Here is a 17,830-nt window from a genome sequence, read left to right on the forward strand (position 1 = left end):
CTCTAAGCCTTAGGTTATACTGCTCATAGAGGGAGAGGAGATGAAATAAGGGTGTAGGAAAGGAAAAGAGAAGCAAAGAAGGAGAACGAAAGGCCCGTCCCCTCCCATGTCAGCCCGCGGCCTCTGTCTGCGGGCCTCGGCTGGTGTTGGGATGTAAATCGCGATTCACCTTCTCCTGAGTGCCCCATCTGCTGCTGGACACGGTGTCCATACGGGATTGTTTTCGCTCTGAGTGACCCATCGCTGCGGGATGAGCTGTTGTTGCCATAATGTCTGAGACATAATTCTGTTGAGTCTCTGGCGCAGGAGGCAGATGGTGCTTGTCTGAAAAACCCCCAGTTTCAATCACTACAAGTGTTCATGGTTTGTTCAACATGAACGTTCTCTCATCCTAAGGGGGACTGTCAACTGGCAATCTTGGTGAGATGCGTTACTGGAGAAATCGTGTCATCGGTGAAATCAAGTGCTTCGTCTTATGAAATCTGTGTATATAAGCAAATTAAAGGTATCTGGACAAAACAAAACATCCTTAAGAGACCCTCCTGTCTCAGTCATTCTGGCCGGGGTCTGAGTGGCTGGAACATGAGGGTGGGCAGGATCAGGGCAGTGAGCAGCAGGGAACACCAAGAGTCACTCATCCTTTCTTCTCAGGACAGCACCGCACTGTGATCATCTGCAGTGCTCAGAATCCTGTGATTTAACAGCACAAATTCTTCTATCATGCAATAGTTCCCACATCTGGTATCTTCTCAGCCAGGAACAAGATGGGTTTAGGGAGGGGATTGCAGATGTAAAGCGTTACCCGCAGTGTGTGGAAAGAAGATGCTCAGAGCCATGAACTGGTTGAGAACTGGGGGTCCCCGGTCTGCAGTTGGTGTTTTGTCTGCTCATCAGACACTGGCGCTAAGTGCTCAAGCAAACTTTCCTTTCCACAGTCAGGCCCACCTGGGAGTTGGTTGAATGCATGAGCTGTCTTTAAAGAACACGTGAATTTATCTGATTCTCCGCTGGATTTTTTTCCCCCGTAGCTTTATGCCACCAGATTTGTTGCATTAATATGTTACTTACATAATTCCCTGCAGACCCACCTCTCAAGCCTCTTGTCATGTTACTTACCTGACACATTCGATGCCTATACATCTCAGTAACAGTGTGCATCTTTGTACAACACAAACATGTGCGTGTGTGTATGCACATAAAGGTATGTAATTTGGGTCAAATCTTTATTTGCTGTATGTAGGTATGATAACACAACTTGCAGAAAAACACAACCTACCAATGAAAACAAGTTTCAGCTCTGCCCATGGGTGTTTTACCCGGATGACTGTTGATTGTTCACCGTTACCCACCGGCGTCCTTTAAAACTCACAAAGGTATTGGGACTAGATTTGTTTTTTCATAACATGTTTGTATACTTAATGTATAATACATTAATAAAGTGCACATTATACAGTAATTTAATCAACAAAATAATTTCAGTGGAGATTTCTGGAAGTAAATGAAGGTATAACTGACGTATTTTATAGCTGCCCAATTTGTAGTTAATATGGTCAAAAATGTGCGATTACATGCAGTTATGTTGTGTGTAGATGTGCAGTTGTATACCTTGCTGATAAGTGCATCCTATTGTGGGTATTTTCATAAGAATTGATATGGGAAAATGAATCCAGGTGGTGTTTCTTCCACTCCCCCCTCCTATATTGTTGTGTTTGCTCTTTAGAAACTGTTTCTGATAATACGGCAAGTTGTTATTGTTGGTTTGAATTCCCTGTAGATCACTGAAATGAAACACACATAGCTTCATTTCAGCAGGTTTAATACAAATGAATGGGAGATATCAGGAGACCCTGAGGGAAATGTATCACATGAACTACTTGTGAGACCATTTAAAACTATTTATTATGTGCTAACTACACTTATTTTGTCCAATTAATAGCTAATTGCACGCTTTCTTAAAGCTATCTTTCTGTTGAGTTATGGCTCCTTACAGAAATAACCCAAAGCACACTGATCCAGTGTCCTTCTTGAGCCAAAAAACCCTCACAAAGTGTGTTTTATTAAACATGACTACAAACATATAGGCATTTATCAGTAAGGGTGGCCTTCATATTTACTGATTTTTATGGGTGAATTATCTACACAAAGTGACACAATGCATTAATTCTGTAATGCAGAATGGTTACTTTTAGTCCGTTCCTTGCGTTTCCAGCAGAACTGTCTGTTCTGTGTTGTCCTTGCTGCGGGTCGGTTGCTCTGCCGTCTGGTTCAGGAGACTCACTGAGGGTAATGTCGCATGTCAATTTTATGGACATTCTTTCTAGAAACTCTGTGGGGTTTCTATTAACGTGAGGGCCTAGGGGAATTAGAGTTGCATTTGATGTATTGATAAAACACACTTGATTCCATAGCTGTATGTTTAGTTCATTCTCTTGTGAAGCTTTCTTATGAGCTGTTGGCATTTGAGCTGTGTGTCCTGTGTCTGATAGCAGAATTTGACCTGAGATGACGGTATAAACTTGGAATTTGCTTCAAATAAATATGTGCATTTGCCTGTATCTGGCAGAGATGATTGCATTTTATGAGTAACCTCCTATCCTGATGTATGGAGTATGAACTTTATGAGCTTGCTTTGTTTCTCCAAGTTGTGTAAAGTGACAGTATGTGCTGTGCAACAGTTAAATCAGTGTCTCTTTTCAGAATAGTGTGTAAAGTATTGAACAAGACCCGTGAGCGTGTTCATTGTCTGTACAAACTCTGACACCGTGTCGGTGCTGGATTTGCTGCTCTCATTGCCCACGCCTGCACTCTGTCTGATGATGGTGAGTTTCTCCATTGATGACATGATCATGGCCAGATAAAGACCCTCCTGGTGGAGAATAGCTGTTTGGTCTGGTTCCCCAACTGCTAAGCCCACGCGACGACTTTTTTTGGTCTCCGTAGGCTTTAGGTGGGTGTCTCTGGTCTGTCATTGCTGCTTTTGTGCTGATCTTCTTTCTGTCTCCATTCACTGGAATCACATCCTCCATTCAACTGCTGCAAGTCTGCACAGCCAGTCTGTTCAAGACAGCCAGTTTAAGCGTATTCTATTCAAAAGAAAGAAGTCTTTGGACACTCTGAGTTTACAGCTCTGTTCCGAAAGGGCACAAGTTAATACAGGTGGATCAACATTATGTAAATGCCATAGGACAAAATGTGGCTACTGTTGTTTATCTGCTACAATTTCTGCAGCATTTTCAGACAATTTTAGAAGTAGACTCTTGTAAGGAATCCAGGATCTTGTGCTTACCTGCATATTGCTCATTCTGCACATTGTCTTCAATTAATGCTGACCTGAGGTATTTATCTGCAGTACAACACAGTGTAGATACTAAATCAGGTCTGGAAGCCATCTCAGGAGATGTATTAGCTCATAATTACATCAAAAATAGAAGGAATGCTACTTCCTTGTTTCCTGTGCTTATTGTAATAAGGCACATATGTGGTAGCAAGAGTTCGTGACCCCCATACTTCATATGCTTATAGCAGTGTACAAATAAGTTATTAAAATTAAACTGGCTTTCAGATCTTCTGTTTTAATTACTTTTCCAATTTGAGTCTTTGTGTTTTTCTTTATCACTGGAGTCCAACCCCACTCACTGTCCCGCGACTGGGGACTCCAGACAAGGCGACACAGACGTGGGGGTGGCTGCACAGTGGAGCTCAGCCGACTTGAGAACCACTCAGCTGGTGTGAGGATCAGACACGAACAAAGCAACTTTGCTTTTTAAATGATGAGGATGATGTGCTTTGTTTTGGAAGACATCAGATTTTGAATGTTTAAGGAAGCTGTAACTACCTCGATGTTTCCTTCTTACCGCAGTCGGATTTCTGGTTCTGTCTGTCGAGTTGTGCTCCTCTCCCGCACCAAGTGGTGATCGTGGGGCTCAGGGTGAGGGGGGGCAGGGAGGGCGGGGGTGTCCGTGGACTTGAATAAGTTTTGTTTGGGGTTTTTTAGACGCCTCTGTTGACACATTGTATAAAAACTGATTGCTGCAGTGCTAATGAATGAACAGGATGATAAGCAACAGATTTGAGAACCTGTTTGGGTTTTGGTTTATTGAAAAATTATTATTTAACTCAAAAAGCAATAAGATCTTGCAGTGGTCTTCTAATACTTACTGGTAGCTTTTTAATGTACTGGTTTGGAACTTTGAGATTATATTTGATATGAAGTGGCTGTTCCATCGTGGAATATTGCAGGAGTAAACTCTTGCATTTCAGCATTCCTGGCAGATCTGCAGCTTGATAAAGACCTGAGGCTGTTTAGTTTAATCAGACTTTTGTAGATCCCACCTTCACTGTTCAAAGCACTGGCTGTCAATGTGTTTTCTGGTGTTGTCACTTCTTTCTGAACAAAGACGACAGAGGTACACAGCTCTACTGGTATTGTCTGTTTTATTTAAACATGGAACTTTAACTTGAAAGCTTAGAAAGCTGTGGTCTGTGGTATATCTTTGTAATGTTTGTAAATTCTTATGCAGATACTCTTATGCCAACCAGCACGAACTTTTGTGAGTGTGAACTGCTGTGCAGTTAGAAAGAAGAAAGGTGTGTGAGCTAAACCAGCAGGAAGGCTGCAGCCGTGTAACCTGGGGGGCGCAAACGGCACGAAACGGGCTGCAGCGGCGGAGCCCTCGGTCCCGGGCTGTCCCGGGCAGGCGGCGGAGCCCTCGGTCCCGGGCAGACGCAGCCTGAAAGCTCCCGGCCCCGCCCTGCGGGCGGACAGCGCCGCTCTGCGGCCGCCGGTGGCTCCGGGACGGGAGGCGAGGGGCGGGGGGGCCAGTGCCGGAGGCGGGGGGGGGGGGACGCAGCCCGGTGGCGGACGCGGACGGGATTGGCTCCTGCGCGGGATGGGCGGGGACACGCTGCGTAAGTGCGCGGGCCGCGGAGCGCGTGCCGGCGGTGCGGCGGCTGGAGCAGCGCGCGAGGAACGGCGGGGCCGGCGGTGAGCGAGGGGCGGGCGCACAGCGGGGAGACTGGACGGGGCGGCCCGGGACCGGCTGAGGGGCGAGGCTGGAGGGTGACAGACGGGCTGGTTTCGGAAGGAGGAAGGCGAGGGGCAGCCAGCCGCAACAGCGCGGCCCCAGGCCGGGGCGAGGGGGAAACACGCGGGCGGCTGTGAGGGAAGGGAGCCCCGCGCTGAGCGCTGCGCGGGGCTCGGGCGGGGCCGTGGGGCGGAGGGGGAGCCCCCGTAGTGACACAGGACAGAGGGAGGAAAGCGAGCGGGAGGGGGCAGCGGCGGGTCGGGAGCGCCAAGGGGGGGCGCGAGGGGCGGGGGGGGCCGGGAACGGAGGGAGCGGCGGAGGAACCTGAGGGCGGGACGGCGCGGGAGGAGCTTAGGCGGGAAAAGCTGAGGTACCTCGGGGAGGGGATGATATCGGGGGAGGCTTTGACAGGAAAGGCTGAGGTACCTCGGGGAGGGGATGATATCGGGGGAGGCTTTGACAGGAAAGGCTGAGGTACCTCGGGGAGGGGATGATATCGGGGGAGGCTTTGACAGGAAAGGCTGAGGTACCTCGGGGAGGGGATGATATCGGGGGAGGCTTTGACGGGAAAGGCTGAGGTACCTCGGGGAGGGGATGATATCGGGGGAGGCTTTGACAGGAAAGGCTGAGGTACCTCGGGGAGGGGATGATATCGGGGGAGGCTTTGACAGGAAAGGCTGAGGTACCTCGGGGAGGGGATGATATCGGGGGAGGCTTTGACAGGAAAGGCTGAGGTACCTCAGGGAGGGGATGATATCGGGGGAGGCTTTGATGGGAAAGGCTGAGGTACCTCAGGGAGGGGATGATATTGGGGGAGGCTTTGACGGGAAAGGCTGAGGTACCTCAGGGAGGTGATGACATCGGGGGAGGCTTTGGCGGGAAAGGGTGAGGGACTTAAAGGAGAGGACGGAAGGGAGAGAGGTTTTGGTGGTAAAGGCTGAGGTACCTCAGGGAGGAGATGGCATCGCAGAGGCTGCAGTGGGAAATGCTGAGGTAGCTCTGGGACGGGATGGCACTAAGGTGTGGTTTCAAAGGGAAATGCTGAGGTACTTTGAGGAAAGGATGCTGGGCTAGGAACTATGAACACATCAGATCGGTTAAGAGAATGTTGATGACAGAAATTTCTACAGTAAAGTATTCCAGCAAAGACAGGGAGATGAGCAAAACTTATATCAGGCCTCCTAGGATTCCTGCAGATTAGGGGTCAGGGATGATGAGGTTGTTAACTCGGTCCTAACTTTTTCTTTCTCTCCCTCTCTTGCAGCACCAGACTGAATGGAGAAGCAAGTGGATGGGAAGTTCCTGCGCCACGACACAGACCACATTTATTACTCTCGCCCTCCGAGACCCGGAGAACCGAACCGTTCTCATCGTGCCTTGAAGCAACCTCTGCTCATGCGCTTCTCCCAGGGAGAAGGCAGAATGGGAGTGACTCGCCACGTTAAACAACAGGGTGTACACTCTGCAGCTTTCAAGCCCAGCTCTGCGTTAGCTCACCCCTGCAATTTTGCACCGCCCACGCAAATTTGAGTTGTCGCTGGTTGTTGCAGCGTTTGGCTTTGGTGAGGACAGCGTGTGTTTGTCAGCAGTTGGTGTAGGGTGGAATCTTGAGGAGAAAGTGATATTTCCGTGCCAGAACTGGTTGGTGTTTGCCTGGTATTGTGGTAGTTGTTCCCGCAGGTGATCAGTGCTGGAGTGTTATTGCAGGATGAGGGGATTTTGAAGGCTTGTCTGTGAGATGCACTAGAGGCAGCAGTTGCAAACGAAAGGCTGAGGTGTGGAGAGTTTGTCGGTGGGTTTTGGACAGTTGTCAGTTGAAGAGTTGGTTGTTTGCAGGTGAGGTGTAGAGCAGAGGGTGAAGCTGACTTTGCCTGGGCGGCGCAACTGGATGGGTGTGCAGAGCTGAGGAGAGCGGGCTTCTGCGGGTGACCGTAAAGCTGGAGAACCAGCCAGCGGCAGCTCCAGACAGTCCCGCTGCCGAGCTTGGCTGTGTAGGGCCAGTGCCCTGGGGCACAGGGAGTGTGACCCTCCGCAAGCACCAAACAGCAGGTGAGGACTGTGGGGATTTGTACTGAGCTATGATATCTCTAAGGCATGTGCGAGGGGCCGGGGCCAAGGCAAGGTGGGCTCGTTGTGGGGTGTGGGGAGGTGTCAGCCCCCGGACTCAGCCCCTGTCTGATTGTAGTGCCCTTGGGCTGGTGTAGCTCAGTCCTCTGTGTGTTTCTCTTCAGGTGGAGCAGCGTGCAAAGGAAAAGCAAGGAAGGAGAGGAAGGTGGTGAACCTATGAGGAAGAGTGTAGCGAATCTGGCGTGGACTCACGGTAAGGTGCCATGAGAGACATTTATTACAAATTCAGGTTTGCATTTATACTCGCTATGATGCTTGCTCAAGCATTTGCTCTTTAGCTAAGTTAGACATTACATGAGCGATGTAACTGCCATATACGCATTTTTTTCTATAGTAAGCTGTCCCTCTGTCCCTGATGTATCAGTCCTGTATCCTGTATCTTAGTAGTCATAATTTTTCCCCAAGTAGATGAATATTTTGCAAGCAGCTTTATCTCCAGTCGTTACCTGTTCATATAATTCTCATTCATCTTTGTGCCGTGTCTCCAACTGAAATGTACCAGTTGTAGGAAAGTCTAGCACATGATTAGCAATCCATTCTAATAAACTCACCAATCAGACCCCTGATACATCCTGATTTTGCGTTTGTAGCGCATGTTGAAGGACATCCACAGGGTTTGTCTTTGCTTAAGGGATAACTTCCCTCCCATGGTTCCCAATCGCTCACCTTTCGTTGGTGGTGGGCGCGCACTGTCCTGGTTCCCGGTCCTGTTTCCTGGTTCGATTGGGCTTCGCTACCAGAGCGGCTACTGCCTTTATAGGCACGCTGAAAGTCCCTGTTCCAGGGCGCCATTTGTAGCGAATGCGGTACGGACTCTCTTTTAAGGTGCAATGAGAGATGTTTATTACAAATTCAGGCTTGTGTTTATACTCGCTATGATACTTGCTCAAGCATTTGTTGATTAGCTAAGTTAGTCATTACATAAGTGATGTGTTTTGTGTTCCCACAAAGTCACTGCCATAAACACCTTTTTTGTCTATCACAAGCTGTCCCTCTGTCCTTGATGCATCAATCCTGTATCAACTCCTCTGTCCTTGATGTATCACGTAGCATACAGTCCTTTGTTCTTGTATTTTTCCACTAATGCTTGTTCTCATGCTGTTGACTCTTGCAGTTTCTCATGTGCCCGGTCTTCCGTGTACTGACACAGAAGAGCGATCACGAAAGCAGCCGGCAGCTCCAGACACTCCCGCAGGGCCGGGCAGGGCCAGTGCCCTGGGGCACAGGGAGTGTGACCCTCCGCAAGCACCAAACAGCAGGCGAGGACCGTGGGGATTTGTACTGAGCTATGATATCTCTAAGGCCTGTGCGAGGGGCCGGGGCCAAGGCAAGGTGGGCTCGCTGTGGGGTGTGGGGAGGTGTCAGCCCCCGTCTGACTGTAGTGCCCTTGGGCTGGTGTAGCTCAGTCCTCCCTGTGTTTCTCTTCAGGTGGAGCAGCGTGCAAAGGAAAAGGAAGGAGGCGAACCTGTGAGGAAGAGTGATCGAGAAGGAGGGTTGGAGCGCACCTGTGAGTCAAGAGGGACCCAGAAAGAAGACACGGGTGGTGGAACCACAGGTCAGGAGAGCTCAAGGAAGGAGAAAGGTGATTGGGGCAGTATGGGTTTTTCTAGCTCACGCGCTAATGGAAACAGTTTGGATAATAAAAGAAATATATTCAAAACCAATAATTAAAGGCAGGGAATGTTTATATGCTATGTATTGGATAGACCTGAAGGTGTATTTGTTCCTACAACAAAGGTGAAGTTACAATGGTAATTAACTGAAGATGTGAATTTCCAGATTGCATTGGCAACATACGCAGGGAACATATCAGTTTATTACCCTCAACATAAACTGTGGGCTGAAATTGGTAATTTACCGTTGTATGGCAAGTGCTGCTGTCAGCAACGACAAGACTGAATTTACCGATGCCTCTGGTTGCTAACGTAAAGTTGTAATTACATGGCTAAACTCAGATACCCAGTGTTGCAAACACAAGGTAGAAAAAGGAGACCAGGGGTCAAACAAGTTCTTGAGCTGACAGCTGTTAGGATCGCTTTTGAGTGTTCTGTAATGAGGCTTTGAATGTTGTAATTGACTCATATTGTGCAGCTGGCATACTTATCTGCCTGGAAGCTTCTTTTCTTAAGGAAGAGGATAATCCTCTTTTGATGGCTGAATTGAGAATGCTATGGTTCCTAATAAATCATAGGCGTCATGGTTTTTATGCAGCGCACATCCGCTCTCGCGCTGCCCTTCCAGGACCTCTTGCGGAAGGCAATAGGAGGGCCGATGCACGAGCTGTGCCGCTTACTGTGCCTAAAGCCTTGGAGCAAGCTAAATTATCACGTAAACTCTTTCACCAGAATGCAAAGTCGTTAAAACGACAATTTCAAATTACAACGGATCAGGCCAGGAGCGTTCTTATGTCCTGCCCTGATTGCCAACAGTCGGCACCCGTGCCATCCAAAGAGGGTGTTAATCCAGGAGGGATTACTGACAAGTACGGCCAGCTGATGTAACGCGTTGTTCTGAAGTGGGTAAATACGTACGTGTTTCTGTAGACGCTCATTCCAGATTTCTCGTTGCGGCTGCACGCACTGGTGAAAGAGCACGGGACGTCTGTAAACAGTGGTTGGCGTGTTTTGCTGTTTCAGGAGTTCCAGGATATGTAAAACCAGAGGAAAGCGGAACGCAGGCTGGATTAGAGGAGCGATCCCCCGAGTGCCCAGCGCGCCGTAATAAAAGTGCCTGCTTTTTAACACTTTCAAAACAGTGTTAAAGAGTCTGTTTGCCGACTTTTCGGTATCGTTTTCTGGCGACGAGGATGGGATAATCTGCCTGACCTCCCGTGGACCCCAGGATCTCTGGGACCTTGTGCCGGCACCGGGGAATTCCCGGAAGGGATCACGGATCCTCGGGCCAGCTCGGGACGTGGGTAAAACCCCATCAATGAGATAAGGCACTTTCATAGTCTGGTTTGTTTGCAGGCTGCCTGCGCGAGACGTGGGCGACACCAGCGCGTTGGGTCTGCGCGTTTTGGTAAATTGGGTAAATTAAAAAGAAATAAAAAACTAAAGAGGAAAACGAGAAAACAATAAATAAAAGAGAAAAACGAGGGAATAGTAATTTGGTAAAGGTACCTTTAGTGATTTTGCTGTTTGTGCCTTAGCAATTGTATGATTGTTTGTGTCTTTAGTGATTTGTTGTTGTTGTTACTTGTGTCTTGGGTGATTTTGTAGTCCAATACTTACGGTTCACCAATTGTCTGTTATTGTGATTGTGAAATAGGTAGTGGACAATGGACAGGAGCGATTTGGAAGAAATCCCGCCCGGGCTGTGTTTTGTGACAGTGGAAAAGGATCGTTTGACTCCCTGGGGAACAGCAACCAGGGAATATTGTAATTAATGGTGGCCACTGTAAATAATATTAATATGCTGCACAGGTCTGGGTGGGTATACCCGAGATGTGCAGTATAGTAATGCACTACATGTAATATATAATGAGATATGTTTTAAATCATATATTGTCTATTATATAATGCATATTACACAATACAAAATGTTACATAGGCATTGTATTTGAAAAAGGACAATCAGGGAAAGAAATTGAAACCAGTAAAAGGTTTGTTGACGAACAGATATTGGTGTAGAATACACAGAGAACATTAGATCAGGATTGTCCTTTGGTGAATGCAGGGTGGCATCCTAATGTCCTTATATCGGGGGACAGGCTGAATTAGTATGGACAGTGCATTTTATACGGGATTGGACACGCTGTGCCTAAAGCTGTAAATACGCCAAAGCCTTCTGAGATAAAAAAGGATCGTCTGTGCCTCATTTGCTACACCCCTTTATCTGTTTCCCAAATTACGATTTAGACTGTATTTACCATTGTAAAAATAAAGCTTTCCCCCTTTAATTTTTGTCATGTATTGGAGCCCGTCCTACCTAAACTGTAGAAAAGACAGCAGCCATGTGTATTTTTAAATAAAGATTAAATCAAGTCTGCTAGCTCATTATCTTTAAGCGTTCTACTGTGATCACCTCCCTCCCAAGGTTTTGTGTCTATTGTATCAGGGCCTGACACCCACGGCCACAGTGGATGAATCGCCATGGGCACAGCACCAGGACCCGCTTGTTGGTGTCCAGGGTATCCACTCCAGCAGACACTGTTAGTAAAAGAGCACATCATGAAACTGGAAAACCATCTAATTGTGTCATTACACACATTCACTGCTCTTTTTTCTGCTTTATACCCCTGGTAGCTTTTTAAAATGGCACAGTTTGAAAAGGATTTCTGTTTTGGCCCTGCACACGGAGGCTGATTTTCCTTTTCTAGGGCCTTCCACCCGGTTCACCGCACCCGTGTGATCACTGCGCTGCACGTGGGCAAAATCAGCTGTGCCCTGTGTTTCTCCCGTAAAATAGTAAGAATGCTAATACAATCGTGCCAGGAACTACCTTCACTGTGAATATTTGAAGGAACCCACTGCTAATGTATTGTTAATTGGTACTTGTATTATGGATTAGATGCAACAAAAATCCATACTTTCTTTTATCCTTTGCTGTACAGGAGGTGGTTGAACTTTTCTATAGCAGATTCAATCACCTGTTGTAAAGCGAGATGGTTGTCTCCTGTGAGGAAGCAGGGTAGATTTACCCATGCTCTATAAGCACCATGGATGAGCTATATAGAGTAACAGCTTAAAAACAAACCAACCGACAACAAGAAGCTAACGATCAAAACAACAAAAGGAAAAAATCCCCAAACAAACCAACCCAAAAGCGCAGAGGCTCCTGAACGCCCCCTCTCAGTGCTGTGATGTCCGTTTCCAGGGAGCCCGTGGGGTGTCCCCACAACCGCAGACACAGGTGACCCGGCTGGGTGGTGCCAGCAGAGAACAGTTGGTGTGACCCAGCCCGCTGCGCTGCCCTGGGAAAGCCGGGGACAAAGGGCCGGGCCGGGGCATGGGGAGGTTGGTTCCAGCTCACGGATCAGCTCACAGCGACTGCGGAAAGAGCCCCGAGCCGGGACGGGCCCGGCCGTGTGCTCCTGTCCCCCCGCCGCGGGGTCCTGGCTCTGGACATCGTTGCACAGGATCGTTTGAGAACCGTTCCTGAAGGATGCGCAGCGCCCAGAGCAGCAGCGCCTGCCCGGCTGCTGCTCAGCCGAGGGTAAGGGCTGGAACTGACCCTGTAGCAGCAGCAGAGCTGCCACAGCTGCGGGCGAGCGGAGTTACTGCTGCAGACAAGACACGGGGCACAGGGAGAGGCAATGTATTTTATTAGGACAGAAGGCATCTTTAGGAAAAAAAAACATTTTAGCAATGTCGGGCTATTATCTTTTATCAGTGTGTCTGCCATGTGCGCGGCTCTGGGAAAGCGCGTTCGGGGAGCTCAGGCTGCCCACGGGTCAAGAAAAAGCGCCCGCGCTGCGGGGCCCGGGGGCGCTGCGTGACCGCGCTCGGTGCTGCCGTCTGGTGGCCACAGCCCGGAACTGCAGCTGGGGAGCGGCGCCCGGTGCCCGTGCCGCGGGTAAGAGGGGGGCGCTGCCGCTGCGACCGAGGTCGTGCCCGTCAGAAAGTGGGGGGCAGCGGTCGGACGAGCCGCCGGGAAAAAAAGAGGCGCCCGGCTCTCCCGGGGCGGCCCCGCTGCGAGAGGAACGGGCGAGGCGGCAGCAGGAGGCGGCGGCGTCTCCTCGGTCCCGGGCACAGGGGAGAGAAACCTGCCGGCCGGAGCTCCTTAGGGCTCTCTCTGTTCACAATGAATTTAAGGGTAGGTGACCACCCGCCCCGCTTGTCAGCGTCAAGCAAAGGAGCGCGGTTTGTTGTTTCCTTTCAGACGCGGCTGCTGGAAGCCGCGCGGGCAAAGGGCGTGGGGGTCCCGGCAGGGCGGAGAGCAGACGGGTGAGGGTGCAGAGCGGGCCAATCAGATGGCGCGGGAAGGCTGGGGGGGGGGGCGGATCGCTGATAGGCTACCAAGGGACGTCAATTGCCATTCTGTCCGCCAATCAGATTGCCGGAGGGGCGGGTGTCGGACGCTCCGTACTGCGCATGCGCAAACTGCGAGTACTGATGGGCCAAGAGAATGATGATTGACTTGTCTTCGGCAGCCAATCGTGTTGCGGAAAGGGGCGGGTGCTGCTCTCTCCCTACTGCGCCTGCCCTCACTGCGAGCTCTGATAGGCGGAGAAAATGGTGATTGACGTGCCTAGGCAGGCTATCATTTTGCCGGAGGGGCGGGCGTTGCTGGCTCCTGGGCACCGGACGGAGCATCCAATAGGAGGACAGTGTGGTGGGGTGGAAAGCAGCCAATCAGCGCGGGTCCTGGCGAGCGGGTCCGTGGTGTCTCGGGGTGGGTACCGGGAATTAACGGGAACGGGGGTCGGGGCGGCTGCGGAGCGGTTGCTGCAACCGGCACCCGGGGACCTGGAGGCAGTCGGCTCAGGGCAGCCCTTCGTGAGGTCCCCGGAGGCGGCAGAAAGGAAGGAGACGACGGAAAGGCAGAGGGGGCCTCCGGCCGCGGAGGTCTCCGGGGCGCGGCGGGTGTCGGTGCCCGCGGAGCCCGGCGGGACGGTGGGAGAGTGCGAGGGGAACGGAGCGGCGAAAGAGGCGGCAGGTGAGTGCGGCCGCGGCGAGGGTGACCGTGCCGTTGGAACGGGGGGAGTGGGATGGGCCGGCGCGGTGAGGAGGCGTTCGGTTCAGTTTCCCTCCTGCCCTTCCGGCCGAGTTGGCGAAGCCGGTGGGAGGTGTGTGACCCCGAGGGCAGGTGCGCCGAAGGCTTACGGTCTGGAGCCGTGTGTCCCTCCGGGACCTCCGGGAGCAGCGCAGCCCCCGTTAGTCGGGGGGAGACGTTTCAAACCAGAGCTAAGGCGCGGTGGCAGGCTCGGTGGCGTGGCGGGTCGGGCGCCGCTTCGGCGGGAGCTCGGGGCGAGGCCCGGCGGGTTCTGTGTCCTGTACGCGCGGCTTTCGTTCCGCGGCTCTCTGTGTGCGTTTTTGTTTCGTTGCGTTTGTTTTCTGGGGTTTATTTTGCGGGGTTCCCGCGAAACGCGGCACGACCGCTCGCCCGGGGCTGCCGCGGCGGTCTCAGTGCTGCCGCCCTGTGGCGAAACTCGGGTACTGCAGCGCACGGCCGGGGGAAGAGGCGCCGTTTGACCCGAAGCGGTCAGAAGTGCCAGAAACCAACGCCAGAACCGGCAGGAGCTGCGGCTTCGCAGTTCTGTCAGCATTGATCTTAGGACTCTGATTTTGATGCTAGTCGTTTTTACTTACATTACGCTACAGTGTTCTGTTTGGTACTGCTAGTGGGTAACAAATAATTGTGCTGTACCACAACGCGAGATGATAATATTTCATAGATTTATACTGCCAAAGAGTTTGCAAGTATATTGAAAAGGGGGGAATTCAAGAGAAGCTACCAAGTTAATGTATACTGCGATGAAGTTATAGAAGATGTACCCTTCATTAACCGGTTCACGTGAGGTAAATGCTTTCTGACCGCCTGCACGATGAGGGGATATTTTTCACCTTTTAGATCCTTCTGCATGACAAGAGGGAGACAGAAGATTTAATAACACATTGTTTAGAAGCTGAGAGCTTAGTTTATATTTAACTAATAGATGTGTTGTCAGTGAGAAACTAAACATTTATAACTAACTTCATCAATTATTTCTTAGGCTAGATATATTGTATGTTCAAAATTTAAAACAATTGTAATTAATATGTAGCAGCTGTGTGACTATAAGCAATGCAAGAGCATCCAGTCGTGGGAGCACTTACAGAGGACGACCCCCAGAGCTCCCCAGTGCAGATGAAAGAAACATTGCCTGCTTAACGGTGTAATTGACTCTGCTGTCAAGCTTATTTCTCCGTTTCAGTACGAGCCCATCCCGTGGCCTCACAGGGCTGTGTCCTGTGGCGGTGCTGTGGGGAAGGGGCGAGATGCTTTCCTGCACCGGTGGATGTGTTTGCTTTTATGCTGAGCGTGTCCTAAACGGTGTCAGTTTGTCTTAATGCTGTCTGGCGTTGCTGCAGTTGCTCTGGTTTTTTGAGGATGCCTTGTGTTTTGAGGTGGCCCATTTCCCTCGAATCCTCCGTTAGCTCAGCTGCTCTCCTGTCCCTTCTTCTGACTAATTCCTCTGCTTTCTCCTGCTCTATTGTTTTCAGAGGCTGAACTCTAATTTGGAATTTCTGTGTTTCTGAGGGGGAGCTGTGAACGCCCGATGCTCAGCAGACCCGCCAGCCCAGGTGGGGAATGGAACCTGGGGAGCAGCGCCCAGGTGGGAGACGCGGCGCCGTCCTCCATCCCCAGCGTGCGGCAGAGGAGCAGGAGGCGACAGCCGGCCGGGGGCAGATGCCGGGTGCGTCCCCAGCTCGCCAGAGCTCCCGCCGAGCCTCCTCCCGCGGCCCCGCTCGCCCCGTGCAGCCGCCCCCAGCTCCGGCAGCTCCTGCGAGCCCGTCCCATGTTCCTGGGCCGCTCCCAAGCCCCGTCGTGAAGGCGGCAAGCCGGCCCTCGGCACCTCTCCGGTGGCCCCTGCGGAAGGAGCAGGCTGGGGCAGGGATGAGCTACGGTGCTAACGGCCGCTGCTTTTTCTCTCCCTCTCCCAGAGGCCGCGCTGAGGATGTGGCCGTTCGCTCCCATCCCGGGGGATGCCGTTGGCTGCGCCCGCCTCGGGCTGGCGAGGCTCGTCTGGCAGCGTGGCGGGAGAAGGGACGGGGGAGCACGTCCCGTGCGTGGGCGGGGGCTGCTGCTGCTGGAGCCAGAGCGGTTGGGGAGAGGTAAAGAGGAAGAAATGCGGGGCCGTCGGCCCAACGTCCGCTTCCTGCGGCGGGCGAGAGAGCGAGCCCCTCTCTCCGGGTGGCGAAGGCTCCCTCTGCGCGGCGTGCGGCGGGCCGGGGGCCAACGTGCGCGGCAGGGTCCGTGCGCGTATCCTGGAGCGGGACGGCTGCCTGGCGAGCGAGCTAGCGAGGCTCCATGTCCCCGAAGCCTCGTCTCGTGGAGCCCTGACACCCCACCGTGTTCTCCTAGGCTGAGGACGGCCGAGCGCCCCGAGTTACCGGAGAGGAAGGGAGGAGAGAAGGAGACGGGAGCGTCTGAGCTGTTAGAAGCCTCCTGGCAGCCACCGAAAGCGAGAGCCGCTGTGAGTCCCTGGCCCTCGGGGCCTCGTCCCCGGCTTGTGTGTCCTGGTGCCTCCCTGCCCCTCCGTCTCCTTTTTCCCCACGCTTTCTCTGGCCCGTTCTTTTCCCTGCCATTAGTTTCCTCTCTGTGTCTGTATGTGCTGCTCTGTCTCTTTCCTTCCTCCCTCCCTTCGCCGTCTCTCTCTCTGTGCCTTTGTCGTGCTCGGCGTTGCCGGCTTTCTTCATTCCGTACGGCGCTGTTCCCGTCCTCGTTCACGTTCTGAGCCTTTGTGCTGCCCCCCGCCCCGTTTTTTTTCTCTCTTTTTATTTTCTTTTTTCCTGTCCTCCGTCTCTCCGCGGGGCTCCTCATTCCTCTCTTTCTTCCTCCAAGCCCCTGTGTTCCCCGCGGTCTCTCGCTCTGCCATCGTTTTTGCCTGTTGCCCTCTCTCTTGCTTCCCGTTGATAGGAGGAACAAAAATCTTTTAGAAAGCCCTTGGCATAAGGCAGCAAGACCAGGCCTAACGGAACAGAAACCTAACAGAGAAACACTAGCTCTGTAGGGACTGGAGGTGGGGCAAAGCGGGATGTCCTTGGCTCGCAGGCTGGGAAAATGGGACGTTCCACTAAATGGAGAAGGAGCTACTTGAGTAGCAGCACAAAATGACAGCGGGCGTGCTCAAGACATGAGGTCGAGGAGCCGACACCGGGGCAGGGGGCACCGGGCTGCAGGGGCACCGGGGACCCCTGGAGACCCTTGATGGACACTGGCATACCAGAGATGGACTGCCAGCGAAGGGTGGGGTTATGGAAAGAACTTCTGTTTAATGCACTAACTAAGCGGTAGAAGCAAATGAATGTGCAATAGGTGTATGTAAAGAATACCAAGAAGCGTGAATCACACGTACGCTCAAATACAGGGGCGATCCTCTGAGGGTGCGGTGCGCTGTATTGAAATTGCCCGCCGTTCAACACTTTCAGAACAGCGTTAGAGAGTCTTTTTTGCCGACTTTTTGGTATCTCTCCGCGTCCCGTGGTTCCTCGCCGTGTCCCCGTGTCCCGCTCCCTGCCCGTGGTCGCGTTCCTCTCTGTCCCGTTGACCGTGCCGGGTTTTTTTCCTCCGTCTCCGCGCCGCTGCCGCCGCGCCGATTTGTTTCTTTCTGTGCCCTGTTCCTGGTGCTCTTCCGGCCTCTTTTCCTCTGTCCCCGCCGCTGCTTTGATCTCTGCCTTGTTTTTTCAGAGCCCTGTCCCTTTTTTCTCTTCTCGCTTTTGAAGAGAAGCTGCCAAGTTAACGTATACTGCGAGGAAGTTATAGAAGGTGTACCCGTCATTAACCAGTTGACATGAGGTAAATGCTTTCTGACCGCCTGCACGATGAGGGGATATTTTTCACCTTTTAGATCCGTCTGCACGACAAGAGGGAGATGGAAGATTAAGTAACACGTTGTTTAGAAGCTGAGAGCTTAGTTTATATTTGACTAATAATTAACAGATGTATTGTCAGCGAGAAACTAAACAATTATAACTAACATCGTCAAATGAAATAAAGAACGTGGCTTAGCAGTGCTGCTGACTCTGCCGTCC

General features: G+C 51.7%; 1 protein-coding gene across 1 annotated transcript; it reads left to right on the forward strand.

Annotated features, from left to right (window-relative positions):
- The first annotated feature begins 10,431 nt into the window (after positions 1-10,431).
- LOC139828047 (uncharacterized) lies at positions 10,432-17,620 on the forward strand. Its single transcript, XM_071808626.1, has 5 exons — positions 10,432-10,471; positions 13,452-13,751; positions 15,336-15,492; positions 16,161-16,272; positions 17,522-17,620. Exons 1-5 carry the CDS (start codon positions 10,432-10,434, stop codon positions 17,591-17,593), a joined length of 681 nt encoding a protein of 226 aa, XP_071664727.1. The 3' UTR covers positions 17,594-17,620.
- The last annotated feature ends 210 nt before the right edge of the window (positions 17,621-17,830 follow it).

This window comes from Patagioenas fasciata, chromosome 5, assembly GCF_037038585.1.
Source record: "Patagioenas fasciata isolate bPatFas1 chromosome 5, bPatFas1.hap1, whole genome shotgun sequence".
Taxonomy (NCBI): domain Eukaryota; kingdom Metazoa; phylum Chordata; class Aves; order Columbiformes; family Columbidae; genus Patagioenas; species Patagioenas fasciata.